The sequence below is a fragment of the Columba livia genome, chromosome 2 (genome assembly GCF_036013475.1).
Source record: "Columba livia isolate bColLiv1 breed racing homer chromosome 2, bColLiv1.pat.W.v2, whole genome shotgun sequence".
Taxonomy (NCBI): Eukaryota; Metazoa; Chordata; class Aves; order Columbiformes; family Columbidae; genus Columba; species Columba livia.
Window position 1 is genome coordinate 5,548,241 of NC_088603.1, and position 17,113 is coordinate 5,565,353.

Consider the following 17,113-nt stretch of genomic DNA (forward strand, 5'->3'; position numbering starts at 1 on the left):
AAGTTCCACTGATAGGACTTTTTATACACTTGAGCATCTTTAAAAGGTCCACACAAAATTGCAAGGGACTAATTTTTATGTCTTATTCTTTAAGAACTTCACTTAAGACTCTGTGAAATGGTTTTCAGCAAATGCAAAACAGGCATAATTTGAAAACCAGTCCCCTTCATGTATCTTGGCTTGGTGTGTTTAATCCATAGTCATTTCTATAAATGTTGAATGAAATAAATTACAGTACATTTTCAGTACTTCAGACAGACATTAAAGTTCTTGCTGGGAACGGGTTTTACTGGTTCATGTGGAGCTGAGCTTTTCTGGTATATGAATCTTGCAAATTGTTTGAAACGTCTCCTGTTGGTTATTGTAGGTTAAAGATAATGCAGTTATTGAGTTGCAGATGTTCCCTCCATGTGATTCAATGGAGATTTTAAATACTTTAAATTCTGAAGTGGTGTCTTTTATATTGATTGTTTTTACTTGGACTAATATGTTTGTGTTTTTATTCTGGAACAATTGATAGCTCATAAAGTTAGTTCCTAGTTTGTTTTATTTCCTGTTACAAAAACCATCCATGTCATTTTCACTCTTAAAATAATTACTAAACATCAGCCAGTGAACTGAAACATGTTTTAAAGTGATAGTTGCTTTGACAGTGTCTATACTGTGCCTGTTTTATGTAGAAAAGTTGAATATCCAGGGTAGTTAAACCTTTAATGTTCACCAGAGCTGAATGCCTAAAACATATCACAGCATGTCAGGGGTTGGAAGGGACCTGGAAAGCTCATCCAGTGCAGTCCCCCCATGGAGCAGGAACACCCAGATGAGGTTACACAGGAAGGTGTCCAGGTGGGTTTTGAATGTCTGCAGAGAAGGAGACTCCACAACCTCCCTGGGCAGCCTGGGCCAGGCTCTGGCACCCTCACCATGAAGAAGTTTCTTCTCATATTTAAGTGGAACCTCTTGTGTTCCAGTTTGAACCCATTACCCCTTGTCCTATCACTGGTTGTCACCAAGAAGAGCCTGGCTCCATCCTCCTGACACTCACCCTTTATATATCTGTAAACATTAATAAGTCACCCCTCAGTCTCCTCTTGTCCAGCTCCAGAGCCCCAGCTCCCTCAGCCTTTCCTCACACGGGAGATGCTCCACTCCCTTCAGCATCTTTATTGCCCTGCGCTGGACTCTCTCCAGCAGTTCCCTGTCCTGCTGGAACTGAGGGGCCACAACTGGACACAATATTCCAGGTGTGGTCTCCCCAGGGCAGAGCAGAGGGGCAGGAGAACCTCTCTGACCTACTGACCACCCCCTTCTAACCTACCCCAGGTACCATTGGCCTTCCTGGCCACAAGGGCCCAGTGCTGGCTCATGGTCATCCTGTTGTCCACCAGGACCCCCAGGTCCCTTTCCCCTACAATGCTCTCTAACAGGTCATTCCCCAACTTATACTGGAACCTGGGTTGTTCCTACCCTTTGGTATAACTTTGGTATAGCTTGGAGTTTATTCTTTGTTAAATGAGTAAAACTAGTTTTTAAGTGTTTTTTTGTATTTGATTCACAATTGTTTATTACTAGTGATTAAAAACTAAAGCAACATTTATCATGTATACTTTGAATCTAATGTACAGAATGTTGTGGGGTTTATTTTTGGTGGGGGAAAACGCTGTTCAAATAACAAACTTTCTTTCTAGAAGGCATGGAATTAATTGACTTTCTTCCAGAAGGCTGCGGCCTGGTTCAAGTAATCCAGGATAGGCTGTATCCATCCGAGCTGGCCTATTCTTGGTTACTTGCACTAGGAGGCAACCACAGCTTCATATTCCAGAGAAATGCAGCTCAAGAACACATTTTATTTTCTGTTCAATGTTAAGATGCACCCAGCCCACAAAACAGGAGGTTACAGGAGCTCGAGTTGTCACAGGCAGATTTCTTTGTCGTTACTTGAACATTTTGTTGGTTTTTGAAAGGCAGTTCTTTGCGTCTTATTTAATTGATTAAAATTGAGCTGGGTTTCTCTTTTGGTTTACAAATAGAGTCTCTTTAGGTGAAGGCTGCTTTGAGGTATGGAAAATGTATGTGGAAATGCAAAATGCTTGGAAACAATTAAAGATAATTACTCGTGTTCTGCCATTAGCAGCTGTAAGTAGAGAGTCCTGTGAAAACATGCCTAGTGCTGCATTTGTGCCTTAACATTTGAAGAGTAGGTTTCATTTTAAATAACAATTTAAAAAAAGGCTCTATTCCTCTAAATTCTTACTGTGATAAGGAAGAAATCAGTGAGCATACAGTACAGAAAAACTGTTTTTTAATGCCCTGAAGACAGTATATAAATCTCAGAAAAACGCCAGGAGCCGGTTAGTCTAGAGACTAAAACTGAAGACATCAGGAGAGGGAGGAAAAATCCAAGCCACAAATAACCATGCGGCATTGAGATTCAAGTCCAGCCGCTACCAAAGTAAAGGGGGGGGGAAATTCCAAATGAGGAGGAATAGGAGAAAAGAGCTGCAGTGTCAGCTGAAGAAAGCTTTTTATGTGAAGGAAACCAAAGAGATTTTGTAGCCCAGGATACCAGCGCGCTTGGAGTCGCTTCCAGGATCTGAGTAGGACTTCTCGAAATAAAAAATAACTTCGGGGGGAATAAGCATGCGGAGTGTTAAGGTATGTTGCTCTGCAGAAACACCCGGGGTTGTTTAAAAGAATGGAGTGGAATGGAATGGAGTGGAATGGAATGGAGTGGAATGGAATGGAGTGGAATGGAATGGAGTAGAAGAGAATGGAGTGGGATAGGAGGGAGTGGGATAGGAGGGAGTGGGATAGGAGGGAGTGGGATAGGAGGGAGTGGGATAGGAGGGAATAGGATAGGAGGGAATGGAGTGGAGTGGAATAGAATTAGGATAGGATAGAATTAGGATAGGATAGGATTAGGATAGGATAGGATTAGCTAGGCTTAGGATAGGATAGGCTAGAATAGAATAAGGATAGAATAGAATAAGGATAGGATAGACTAGAATTAGGATAGAATCAGGATAGGATAGGATAGACTAGAATTAGGATAGGATAGGATAGACTAGAATTAGGATAGGATAGACTAGACTAGGGTTAGGATAGGATAGACTAGACTAGGATTAGGATAGGATAGACTAGACTAGGATTAGGATAGGATAGAATTGAATTTTGGAATGGAAGAAAAAATAAAATGGAATAAAATAAAACCAAGGGGGAACTGAAGGACTTGGGGCTTTTTAGAGAAGGAGAGAATGAAGGGAAAAATTTGGTGAGGCTTCATCCTAAGAGATCACATTCATTATTAATAAGGCATTTAATATGAGGAGCAAATGTATTGGCCAGAGCCCAACAGGAAACATTTAAGGCCAAATAGAAGGAGAAACTCAAGTAGAGGAGGTTGAGGCTGCTGTGGTGGATCAGGGGCTCTAAACTGCAGAAATTAGACAATCGACTTAAAAATACTGTGTGCTTACAGCTAATGCTGACTGGTTACAGTATTAGGAGACCCAGAAATTGCTAAAAAAGCGCATATTGCAAATATTTGTTTTTATAAGCCCACTCCTGTCCGCAAGCCTGTGCTTGAGGAGCTTTTGCTCTGGTTTTACTCCGTTGATTTACTGGGCGCTCACTTGATGGAGCAGTTGGGTTATGTTGCAAGCAGCAAAGTTCACATCCTTAGCTTGGAGTTTGTAACTACATTCCACGTGGAAATATTTCACCAACAGAGGAGGAGATAGAGGAGGAAAGCGAAGAGGAGGCTTGTTTTGCTGTGGCTGAAAACACTCGGTTTTAAAAGGGAAATTAATATTAAATTCCAGCACTTAATATCCAAGAATGACTTCAAGACTGTGGGGTGTCCCTCAAGAATAAGTGTGGGAATATAATTAATATCCCAAATATATAATTAAATGTCAATACATAATAAAATTCTAAATAATTAAGAACTTCGTAATGAGCTGTAGAGTTAGGGAGTTACTCATCTTCCAATCTTTCCCCTTATCACTGGCAAGTCGGGTAATGTCTTTCTGGGTACCCTGCAAGTGTCTTTCTACTTGTGTCTTTAAAAAAATGAAGATACAATTTGGAAAGGAAACCCTACTTTGTGTAGTAAAGTTTAAGTGGAAAATTAATTGCATTATTATAGGAGAAGAAATGACTTGGTTTGTGCTTAGCGAAACACAGGATGAGTGTTGAAGGAAATCTGTGCAGTGTCTTTAATTCATAAATTGTCACGTTTATTTGATTGGTGAAGTGCTGTTGTGGCTGTTTAAACAAATAAAAGGTAAACCTGGGTTATCATTTAGTATCTGTATCAAAGTTTGAATGTATTGCTTGAATTGGAGGGGCCAGAAATGGTTTAGCTGAACTTCACAGAAATAGCTTAGAGCAGATCAGGTCTTCATGCTCTGAGCTCCACGCTGCATAAAGTGGGAAAGTAATTAACATTTCTGCTTCAGTCATTAAGGTACAGCCCCATCATACATGTTTTTAATAAAACTTTGCTTCCAGCTTTACGTTTTCAATTTCAAGTCCCTATTAGTTCTTGTTTTGCTAAAGGCTTTATTTGTTACACTTCAGTTCAAGCTGCTATTTCCATATATTTCTCCTTCAGGCTTTTTCTCTGGGTGCCTCGTGTTTGTTACCTCTTTATTAATCTGAATCTCCTAAAACACATACAATTAATCTAGCTCAACATATCAAAGCCAGAAATTCCTGCAATTGCATCATTCCTCCCTGTATTCAGCCTTGAAATTTCCAGCATTAAGGATTATTTGCCAAGCGCCGAAGATAAAACGCCGCCAGTGTTTTCTCTCCAACTTTTAATCTGAGCACAAACAAAACAGATAAATACTTTTTCAAGCAGACTCCCCTCTTTGGCTTCCCGGTGTATTGTGAGCTGCTTGTCAGCTTCCCCAGCTGCAATTCTCTTATCTCGGTGGGTTTTTTGCACATGCAAATCATCTTGCTCGCTCTGAAAAGAGAAGCGAGGAGGCTCCAACGTTTATTAATCAGGTTGTTGACAGGAGCTGCGTGTTGGCGGTGCAGAAAGGCAAGATAACGTTGCAGAAAGCAAAGCTGCTCCAGAGAAATCCCGGGTATTTCCCGTCTTTACGGTAAGGTCACAGTAAAATACATTGGAGACCTCACCACCGCATTTAGAAAGCAGCTTTTGCTGCACATTCCGTGAAGATTTTTGGTGAAAGCTCGCTGCAGAACCACACAATTAATAATTATCCATAACGAGCTATGGTGTTTCGCACCCGGAATTGGAAAAATGAAAGAATTAACCCCAGGAAAAAAACAGTTCCCTATTGTGCAATTGCTGTCATCATGGAGGTTGCATCAGATTGATTTATTCCTTCGGTAGAGCTTGGCAGGACTGAGGATCCCAGCACCAAAACCGCTCCGGTTGTGACATCTGAATCCGCTTCTTGAGCAGCCCCACTGTCTCTCTTCGCCTTTAATGAGGTTTTTCAAGCAGCGTCACTCCAGATGATGCTGTAACATCATCAGCGTGGGGCTTGGCAGCCCGTGCATTCAAATTTCTCATTACTGCATGTCTACTTTTATCTCGTATATGCTATTGTTTTTGCCTTTTAGCATTCCATCTGAACTCTTTCCACGCTAACTTTTGTCTCTTCCAGTGTTAGCATTACAGGAGGTGTTTTAAGTTGTTTTTTTAATGTGTTTTTCCTTTTGCTTTAAACACCGTTTGACCCAAATTGTCACTGTCATTCCAGGTTTATGTGTTGAAACGACCACATGTGGATGAGTTTCTTCAAAGGATGGGAGAGCTCTTTGAATGTGTTCTCTTCACAGCCAGTCTAGCCAAGGTTTGTTCCTCCATTCACCCCCTCACGGTGCTGGTCACTGGACTTTTGGCTGGGTTTTCTATGGATAATTATTTCCACACTTGGTATTATCTTAATATTTTCCCCTTCTTTTCTGCTTCTTTGTCTGACAGTGTGTACTTTTGTCTGCTAGTGTGTGGGTAAGTGTTTCCATGGTAACACCATCACATATGGGCTTGGCTCATAATGTAGCCTCCATGCATTGCTCATAATGCCAATATGAAAGGCTGACAAGTTACCATGGTTATAGTGAGAAATTAGAACAAATAGATTGCGAGTAAAGCCGTGTATTAAAGCTGGGCATGAAATAAAATAACACTGCGTTGATCGCTATCAGAAATTTACTGCATCTCAAAATTTGGAACACGTGGGTTTTTGTTCTGTCAAGGTGCAATCTGGAGTTTAGAAAATCAGACGTTTCCTAAAGCTTGAAACATCAACAGGAATATTTTGTGCCCTCCGGTAGCACTAGTACCTTGTAGGTAGTTTTGTGGTAGACGTTGCAGTAGTCGACATCTTCAGTTCTTTGGGGTTTTTTATCAGTGTTTTGTATTTGTGGCGTCTTGTTTGTAAAACTGTATTGATTATTTCTAAATAACGCTCTAGCATAGCCATCTTTTACTCCAACCTAGTGTAGAGGTGGTGGAAGGGGACAGGACCGTGTTTAGATCTGTAGAGCTGCCTCTTCAGAGGATTCTTCCCTGCACTGTTGGCCATATCCTGTTCAGTCACATTGTGTAAATCCCAAATAATGGAGCAATTTCAGACTGTAGTTCGATGTCTAGTGGTTTCATAGTCAAAAGATGATTGATTTCAACATCAGTTTTGTTTCTCAGTTTAAAATATATATATATATATATATATATATATATATATATATATATATAAAAAATATATCCTTCAAACGTAAGTTATAACTACCATTTTCATGGTGATTTCATGGCTTATTTGGATACTTTTCCTTGGACAGTTTATTTCAATTGCTGGATTCTAAGCTGTGTCTCACTGAAAGTATCATCATCTTATATAAAATGAGAATCTCCCAGTATCGCACATTGGTATTTTCCTAATAACATACATCTTTGATCTTTTATGGCCCAATTATGCAATTTGGCAACCTTAAGATTCTTCCTGACCCAGTTGCTCCAAGGGCATTGTTTGAAAAAGCCACAGGTGCCCTCAGTGCAGTTTAACTTCAAAGGCACATGGAGATGAATCAGCTGTGGAAGTGGCTTCATATGGGTTTTCTGTTAGCGCTGGCTGGTTTTAGGGTAATGTCAGGTGAGATCTCTGGATCCATCAACTTCTAGGTAACTCCTGCCATAATTATTAGTTGGCCCTAAGCATAAAACTTAATTGATAAATCACGGAAAACATTAGAGTGCAAGTTAACGTTCCGTAGTTATCTGTCTGTTAATCACCTCGGGTTTGCAGGCGTGTGAGTTAATTAACAAGGAGCAGGGAAGAAAACGAAGAAAGGGCGTTTTGATCTGAAATTATTGTGTGTCCCTTCTTTGTATAGATCTGCGAGTTCGCCTTATCTGCCCGTTGCTAACGTCATGTTCCTAACTTCTATTTTTAAGTATGCAGACCCAGTAGCCGACTTGCTGGATCGCTGGGGTGTGTTCAGGGCAAGACTCTTTAGAGAATCCTGTGTTTTCCACCGAGGAAATTACGTGAAGGATCTGAGTCGACTGGGACGTGAGCTGAGTAAAGTTATTATAGTAGATAATTCTCCTGCATCTTACATCTTCCATCCTGAAAATGCAGTAAGTATTCATAGTGCTCAAGCGTAACTTTATCTTTCTGGTCCCTGCCCAGATTTTCTGATTCAGAAAATAGCTTTTCAGAGCGGTGACTGTGTTAGTTTATGTGTTTTCTTAGACTGCAGGTAGGTTCTAATATTCACTGTGGAATGGTGAAGGACAAGGGCAAACTGATGTTGACAGACGTGACTGTTCATCTACTTTTAGAGTTTGGCGTGAAGTCACAGAATCACAGAATGTCAGGGTTTGGAAGGGACCTCGAAAGTTCATCCAGTGCAATCTCCCCATGGAGCAGGAACACCCAGATGAGGTTACACAGGAAGGTGTCCAGGCGGGTTGGAATGTCTGCAGAGAAGGAGACTCCACAACCTCCCTGGGCAGCCTGGGCCAGGCTCTGCCACCCTCACTGAGAAGAAGTTTCTTCTCAAAGTGGAACCTCCTGTGTTCCAGTTTGTACCCATTACCCCTTGTCCTATCATTGGTTGTCACCGAGAAGAGCCTGGCTTCATCCTCCTGACACTCAACCTTTCCATATTGATCCACATTAATGAGTCACCCCTCAGTCTCCTCTTCTCCAAACTAAAGAGCCCCAGCTCCCTCAGCCTTTCCTCACACGGGAGATGCTCCACTCCCTTCAGCATCTTTGTTGCCCTGCGCTGGACTCTCTCCAGCAGTTCCCTGTCCTGCTGGAACTGAGGGGCCACAACTGGACACAATATTCCAGGTGTGGTCTCCCCAGGGCAGAGCAGAGGGGCAGGAGAACCTCTCTGACCTACTGACCACCCCCTTCTAACCCACCCCAGGTACCATTGGCCTTCCTGGCCACAAGGGCCCAGTGCTGGCTCATGGTCATCCTGCTGTCCACCAGGACCCCCAGGTCCCTTTCCCCTACACTGCTCCGTCAGTTTTGAGAAACACCAAGTGGTGTAGAACCCCAGTAACTAACCAAGCTCTAAAAAGTGAAGCTGCCCTCCAACAGAGATTTTCTTTGGTGTGTTAATTACAAAAAGGATGTTCACTCAAACTGCTTTTTTTGGTACTCCATCTTTTTTCGTTGTTTGAATGAAAATATTTTGTTAGACAAGATAATTAATGCTGTACTGGTTACTATTTGAGTTTTGTGTTTATGGTGAAGGGGAAGGAAAAAAATCAAGACCCTGTTGTTACATTCTGCTTTTAAGTATTTTTGTGATAACTCGCTTCATATTCAGAGATGTTAGTTAATAAGTTCATCACGTTTTAAGAATAAGGATAAAAGGCTGGCAACGATACTTCAAGGGACAACAGTTAGGAGCAGTGAGCATCTTGACTGTGTCTTGTATCAGCTCCAGAGCTGTGAATGCTTCGGCCTGTGCTTCATCCATTGCTGCCATCGGTACAGATGTTCACATCTGTTCTGTAGCTGCCAGCACAGCAAGCTGGAACTTGCCTTAGATCTACCGGCTTTTAAGCAGCCAGGCTGTGCAACCCTTTCTTTGATGTTTTTAGGCTGCCTTTTTTGTGAACTGTTCAAATTAACATAGGAAATTTTTATCAGGAACACTGGTTTGCATGGTTCTGTCTTTGGAATAGAGGGTTTTTTTTTTTAACATGAGCTACTTATGTTGCATCAATCAGCTTTTAAATTCAGATCCTAATACTGTGATACCTTCAATGATTGGGTGAAAACATTTTTCTGGTTGGTGCCACACATGATTTAAAGTTGCTATTTGTATTAACCAGGACCTTCAGCACTAATTTATGGTCACGGTTAAAATTAAAAACCTGATCCAGATCATCATTCGGTACCTCGGAATTCAGTGCCAAGAAAATAATGAGCTGTAGAAGTTTGGGAGATGAAATTAGGAACCTTGTCAGAGCAGTTTAATCATGTCTAGAAAAGCGCTGTTAGTGAACTGATATTTGAGGCTCTGCAGAAACCAGAGCTTGTAACATGATCCAAGACGGTCTTTAAAAGGCCTCAATATACTTCCATAGTGAAGATACATGAGCTCTTTCCCCAAATCCAGCCCGCATATTTAAGAAGCGTTAATATATTCATTATTTTCTGAACCCGCCCTAATCGGAGAACTGTGCTGTACTCACTGTTGAGATATTTCCTGCGCAGCCTCGTGCCAGCAGGGGCTGTTGCTGCATGTCTGTGTTTAGTGACTCACAGTGATAATAGCAGGGGAAAAAAAGACCTGCCTGTAAATAAAGTGTCGGTGTCCAGCTGGAGGAGAGAAGCTCCGGGGAGACCTTGTTGTGGCCTTTCAGTGCTTAAAAGGGGCCTGTAGGAAAGATGGGGACAGACTTTTTGTCAGAGACTGTTGCTATAGGACATGGGGTGATGTTTTAAACTAAAGGAGGGAGATTCAGGCTGGACATGGAGAAATTTTTGATACTGAGGGTGGTGAGAGCCTATCCCAGGTTGGCCAGAGAGGTGATGGATGAACCATCTCTGGAGACATCCCAGGCCAGGCTGGACGGGGCTCTGAGCAACCTGAGCTGGTGAAGATGTCCCTGCTCATGGCAGGGGTGGCACTGGATGAGCTTTGGAGGTCCCTTCCAACCCAGACTGTTCCATGATTCTATAACCTGTATCTTCCTTCCAGTCTGTTCTGAATACTGAGGCAGAGCCAATTGAGCTCTCCAGTGTTGGCCATGTAGGTTACGTGGATTTGTAGAAGGTCACGACATCTGTTCTACAGTTGGATTTGGGGTTGGTGTTGCATACTAGAAAATGTGGACTAGAACCTCCTGCTCCACATGAACCACAGAATCATTTTGGTTGGAAGAGATGCTCAAGACCATCGAGACCAACCATAACCTAAATCTAGCACTAAACCATGGCCCTAAGAGCCTCATCTATACATCTTTTAAACCCCTCCAGGGATGGTGACTGCACCACTGCCCTGGGCAGCCTGTTCCAATGCCCGACAGCACTTTCCATGAGTAATTTTTTCCTAATACCCAATCTGAACCTCCCCTGGTGCGACTTGAGGCCGTTTCCTCTTGTCCTATGGCTTGTTACTCAGGGGAAGAGACCAACCCCCTCCACGCTCCAACCTCCTTTCAGGCAGTTGTAGAAAATGCTAATTACCAGTAATTTGCGTCACTGTGATGGCGGTGAGAATTACAGGCCACCTACACAGGCAAAACTCACATGTTCTTCCTGCTGTAAGTCACCTTAATACCCCTTGGCTGCTTTGTTTCAGGTGCCTGTGCAGTCCTGGTTTGATGACATGACAGACACAGAGCTGCTAGATCTTATTCCTTTCTTTGAAGGACTAAGCAAAGAGGAAGAAGTTTACAGTATGCTCCATAAACTCTGCAACAGGTAGCCCTGAACTTGGACTGACTTCTGCTGCCAGCTCGCAGTTCCTCGAGGCATCTCCATCCTTTTCAGCCCTTTCAAATGTTAAGCTTTGGGGAGGTCACCCCACTCAGAAGTGCTACTCTTGATCTTCCCATTACGTTGGACACGAAGGACAATCACGAGTGATGCTATTAAGCCTTCAGAAGCCTGACTCCTAAGGTCATGTGTTCAGACTACTTTTTTAAAAGGAAAACAAAAAAAAAAACAACAAAAAAAAAGCTATTTTAAACAGAACTCTTTTAATGAATTTCATAAATGGACATCTTTTACTGGATCAGCTTTTCTTAAAACATGCCAAAAAAAAGAAGCTTGTATTTCAGCAGTTGAATTTCTCTCCCTTTCTTCCCCTCCCACTATGCAGACAATTCTACCCCCTGCTTAGAGCAGTTGACCTGACTCTGAATTTTTTCTTACCGAATGAAGTGCCTTTTTGAATGTTATTTTAAGATAAAAATTCATTTTTGTATAAGACGTATTTCCAGACATCTTTTAGTCTTGTATTGTCTAAATGCTTTAAAAGGAAAAAGGAAAAAAATTTTATAGAGCACTGTAATATATAACAAAGGAAAAAGTTAAAACAAAGATGCTGGGTTCCTGTCTCCACAATGACATTAAGTTGTAATTACATTTTGTCATGCTCAGAAGGTTGAAGCGTTTGTGGGAGGGGTGATTTGGGTTAATTACACGGTTGTTTCACTGATGTGATTTTCTTTTTGGGCACAGTTTTGAACATATCTGCAGTTGGTTGAGTATTAGGGAACGATGGAATTGAGAAAATCAGGTGGCGAATAGATCTAAAGCACCTTTTCTTCTAGACAGATCAAGTTCTATTGTCTCCGCTTACGCACAACTGCCATGCCTCTCGTTTTCAGAAAACCATTATCTTGGGAGAATGAGATCTATTTATTAGTTTAAGATGCTTTTCTTAAAAAAAAGAAACCCCATCTGGGTAAGCTGGATCTGTATGGAGCTGTTTGGAGTACTTCTTTCTTTTAATTGCTGCTACTGTATCCTCACCAAATGGAGTTGACCATCGGCTGTTATACTGTTTTTGCCACTGTGCCTGTGCTATGAAACATTCTCTGTAAGCTGCAAACTTGGGCAATAAATAAAACGCAGGCTTCATAACCCACCCCTGGGTATTAACCCCATGGAATCTGGTATAGCAGAGAACTCAGTTAAAGGTGACCTGGAAAGGATTTGTTAATATTTTGGTTTTCAATTAGGAAAATTAGTCCTTTTTTTGCTATATAACAATGCAAGAAGTATTTTTCCCACCTCTCTGATTCGTATTTCTTCTTCCCCAAGGCGTGAGGTACAGATCAGGAGCTTAATCAAGTCTTGCTAGAAGGGCAGAAGTGACGAGCCTGGCCTAAAATTGGTCCTGTGGCTTTGGAGTTGAATAAGCCTCATCTCAATCTGAGAACCTGCTTAGCATCTTCTATAGTGTCACAGGTACCCTTGTGAAATAAAAACTGTTAAATTTTTAAGCCTTTAAAGCACAAGGCACATTTATTTTTCATTCCCTTTCCAGTGTCACCTTTTAATTATTACCCGCACCAGAAATCTACCAACGTAAAAATCACAGCCATGCGATTAGAAGGCTAAATGGAGTAGTTGGTGCTTCTAATTACCCCGGTGCCAAATTTCGAACCAATAAATCCACTTCGCCTTTTATATTTTTCTCGAAAAGTCTCGACGACTCGGAAATAATAATGAAAAGAAAAACCATTGCGATGGACTTGGGTCGTCAACCTCGTCTAAAACTTTGGTGAAGCAGCTTAACAAATCAATTCATAGAAGGGCAGGCAGTGAGTAGGTTGTCGTGGGTGCGGTATAAACTGGTCCCCTCGTGGGCCAGCTGTGTCCCAGCTGTGCACCAGCTGTGGCGCCGAGGGGCGGTGGCATCGCCGCTCTGTTTTCTTACCGGTTGGCATTAACCTTAGTACTGTATAACTCTGTGCCACAACAAAACTGTCAGATTAAGAGGAAAATCCTATGTTCTTTAAAACAAAAAAATTGAAAAAAAATGAAAAAAAAAACAAAAAAAAGGACGTATGGATTCGGGTTAGTTCATTAGCGTTTATTTTCAGTTGAGGATGGTTTAATTTTGTATTTGACTTGGAGAGTAATGAAACTGTAAGCTGCCAAAAAGTTGTTCTCTGAGCAGTATTTTCAACTGCGTTTGTCGCTTCGAGGCCTCCAGCGCAGTTTGCAGGGAAGAATTCAGGTCCTAGTTAGACGTGCAGGTATGATGGGAATGGCTGAAGAAAACTCAAAGACTTTCTCGCTAGCGTTAGACCAAACAATCTTCCAATTAGACAATAATTAACCCCGCCGAGACGTTGTCATTTGCCAGTTGTGACCCGTTGTACGTGAGAGGATCCGTGTCATTCGTTTGCATTTCTGAAAGCAGCGATTTCATGAACCAGTTGCCTTAAGTCTGTGAATGAATGTTGATTATTAAAGTGTCTTGTATTGTTCTAAAATCCACATAGAATGGACAACTGAACTTCTGCACCAGCTTCTGGAAAGAACGGTGTTCTGCACAACTTGTCCTGGAACGTTTATTTTGACTCCTGAACTCCACAGATTTCAACCCAAAACCCTTATTTTAACTTAGTACAGCATTAAAATGACACTTGGTGACAATACAAAGGTGAGAAACTTTACAGTTTTGATCTTTCCCGGTGTCTTAAGAGTATTTTTTATCACTTCTGATTCTTTTTTTATTAACTCATTCCCATTGATATCAAACTTGGGACGATCTCCAGTCAGGTTGGGCCTTCCCTGGCTCTTCAGGTTGGGCCAAAGGGATCGAACTGTTGTTTATTCTGATACTTATCATCGTACTTGAAATTTCAGGTGTTAGGTTTGCGTGGATATACATACGCTGTATATATAGAGTGTCTGGATGTTAACAAAGCAATAGAGCTCTGTCCGTGGTGTCAGATAACGAGTGGAACGTTTGGAAAATGCACAATACGGGTATTCGATTGTATTTTAAGTACGAGATTTTTAAGAATTAAAACAGAGGAAACAAAAACTAGTTCTATCCTAAATCTCTTGCATCTTTTGAAGTGCAGCTCATGCCTGTGGGTCCCGGGGCTGTTATAAACCCCAGGTTCCATCCTATTTCTGCATATTACACAAGTCTTTTCCAGTTGGTCATTGGGTTCAGCTACAGAAACGCTGCCTGGCCTGAAGTTCCGTTGTCCTTTATATGTCGGGTTAACAAAGGTTTTTTGCCTGTATAGGTATTTTTAAATTAAACTGTAAGGCAGAATGCCTCTGATTCTTTGAAATCCAACTGAAGTGTTACCGATTAAATTGCCATTTGTAAACTAGGGCTGTGCGCAGAATATTTGTTCACCCCCAGGAATCGCGGCAGGGGCCGGACGGAGGACGGGAGCAAATGTAGTTGCTGTGTTAATTTAGGAAGCTTTGCAAAGAAGAATTTGTCTCTTTGGTTTGCCCTTTTAATCGTTTTTAGACAGCAAAGTGATACGTGGAAGCGACTCGACACCTGAGGAGGTTTGGGTATCGGTGTGTGCAATCACTTGATCACAGCGTGATTTTGATTAGACTGGTTGGGGACAATAAAAGTATCGAAATGACACTGGCGTGTGCTGATGTTGCAGCTTTTGACATTTCAGTGTAAAAAAAAAAAAGAGAAGAAATAATAACCTGTAGCTCTATAATTGACAAACACGTAATCCTATGTTTGACGGATTCTTTTTAAACTAATAAACCACAGTACCGCACAGCCCTATTTGTACAACAGAACCCAGTTTGTGCCTCTGATTTCCAAGGTGCTGTGATGATTTTGGGCGCGGGGGGCAGGCGAGACCTGGGGGGGCAATTGCTTGAGAATCTCTGGGCTAACTATGCAAGAGCAGCTGTCCGTTTGCTGTTTCACATTATATTGTAAAACTCCAGCTGACTTTTTCTTTCTTGTTAAAGCTCTATTGGGAACTTAACAGAGGAGTAAGCAATGGAAATGTGTCTTTTCTTCTTTTTTCTAATGGAGCTGTTTACACTTTAATGCAATGAACAATCCGGCGATACTTGAGAAACGCTGCCGATACCATGTGAGTGTTTTCAGGAGAGAGAAGTGTTGTCAATCAGGTATTGAATGGTTTCTTTACTGTCACAAATAAAAACCAACTTTTAACAATATAGTTACTTGTGCATGTAATACTTCTCTGGGAAAAAAAACCACTGATTTCCGCACTTCTCCACTTTTAGTTACAATTTGACAGGGGTTTTATTCCTGTTGATGTTACGTAGTAAAACCACCTATCTCTGTTGCACTTTCCGCTTTGTTCAAGTCATTTATAGGGTTCTTATTGCCCACCTGCTTTGCAAACAGAGCAGATGAACTGCTGCTGAACTCGGCTCCGTAAATTGGCGGCGGCTCGGGCAGATGTTCCGGCTCTTTAGATCCCTGCGATGAGATCATGCGATGGTTTGCTCGAGTCTCAGAGCTCTGTGACTCCATTGTGAAGGGCGGCTCGAATGGCTGTTCTTAGCGTCACTGCCGTATCCCAACGAATATCTGAATAAAACACTTTATTTGCTTGGAAAGCCTATTTTGGGGGACTTTTTTCAGTAAGTTTTAAGAAGAGCCTCCTTTTTTTTATCAAAAGCCGCATATTATTAGGAGCAGAAAACCTGCTAGAATAAGCAACTGGCTCAGGACAGCACATTAGTTGCAATGAAGAATATTGTTAGTTATTTCTGTTATGTGTTGGAATGACCAGACCGCCTTCATATTATACTGGTAGCTTGGGGTTTTTTAATTTTTTAAAATTATTATTATTTTACCAATCTCCTTAGCAGCTCCTGAGCATAAAGACGCCTTTCAGTAAAACAAGCGTTTCGAAATTCCGAAACCAGCTCATTTATAGCGCTGAGAAAGACCCTGTTGTTCCATCCCAGCTGATTGAAAGCATTTGCAAACCCACAGTCTATAACTGCACCTCTACGCCTTCCACTAGTTGTTTTTCCCCCTTTTTTCATTGTGTTCTGACTCGGAAGGAAATGCAACCGCTCTGGAATTCCCTGCGAGGTGGGACGGGGCTGTTCCAGCAGATGTGGTGAGCGACCTTCTCCATCCAGATGTCCACCCCATCCAGCTGTGCTACAGGAGACACGGCAGAGTTCTCCTGGCTGGTTCTGCTGGAAAACAAGCGATCTTTGGGGTAATAGATTGCTTGGGACAGGTTGGCACACTCCCAACTTGAACAGCTTCCAGGCGTGTTTTGTTTCAAGGCTTCTCGAGCTGTGCTGAGGAGCAGCTTGTCCTGTTAATTGCCCGGGGCCTCGTTAATCAGCGTTTCTGAAGCGCAGGCCGCACGCTAACACCTCCGACTTCTTAGAGATTGATTTGACTCGCTACGGTAGGTCTGCATCTGCGGTTACGCACCTTCCCAAACAGCGATTTCAATAGGTTGGAGTTTGTCATCACTTAAATCAGCAGCGAACTCAATTTTGGCGGTGAGGGCTGCGTCGGTTCAGCCGCGTCCCCGTGCCGCCCCCATCCCTCCCACCGCTCTGTGCGACCGGCATCGTTTAATTCTGCAACCCTTTGAATTCAGCGATGTGGACGCATTTGGTCGGGATGGAGATGGCAGGAAAACACTGGACAAAGAAACAAGACGCAGCTGGTCCCGCCAGCCTGAGCTGTCACCTGGGACGGGGCTGATGCCGCATGAAGGCGACCAGAGGAGTCACCACTGAAACCAGAAACGTGTCACCCCCTTGGAGAACCACCTTCCTCCTTGGGAGTGAGGGTTGGTGGGTTTGTCCACCCAAATGCAACGTACATCCCGTCTGAGCTCCCAGTGTTTCGGTAAATGTTGCAGTCAAAGGGTTGTTGGAGGAGTAACAACGAGTTGTTTTCTTTGTCAGATTTTAATGAGCTTTTGTGATGAAAACCAAATTTCTTTACAGTGTAACGGATTTTTTTTTTTTTCATGCTTGGATTCAGTTGGACAATAAACTGTGTTCGTTTTTTTTTTCATCCTCTCACAGAATCCCAGAATGTCAGGGGTTGGAAGGGACCTGGAAAGCTCATCCAGTGCAATCCCCCCATGGAGCAGGAACACCCAGATGAGGTTACACAGGAAGGT

The 17,113-nt window shown here is 42.3% G+C and overlaps 1 protein-coding gene across 6 annotated transcripts in view; it reads left to right on the forward strand.

The window, feature by feature from the left end:
• The window catches only part of CTDSPL (CTD small phosphatase like), an 86,643-nt gene extending 71,483 nt beyond the window's left edge, over positions 1–15,160 (forward strand). For all 6 annotated transcript variants that reach the window (XM_005509118.3, XM_005509119.3, XM_005509120.3 and 3 more), the window contains 3 exons: positions 5,745–5,837; positions 7,439–7,624; positions 10,819–15,160. In XM_005509118.3, the coding sequence (XP_005509175.1) occupies positions 5,745–5,837; positions 7,439–7,624; positions 10,819–10,944 (405 nt within the window). In that variant the 3' untranslated portion in view covers positions 10,945–15,160. The remainder of the gene's footprint in view (positions 1–5,744; positions 5,838–7,438; positions 7,625–10,818) is intronic.
• Positions 15,161–17,113: the final 1,953 nt, after the last annotated feature.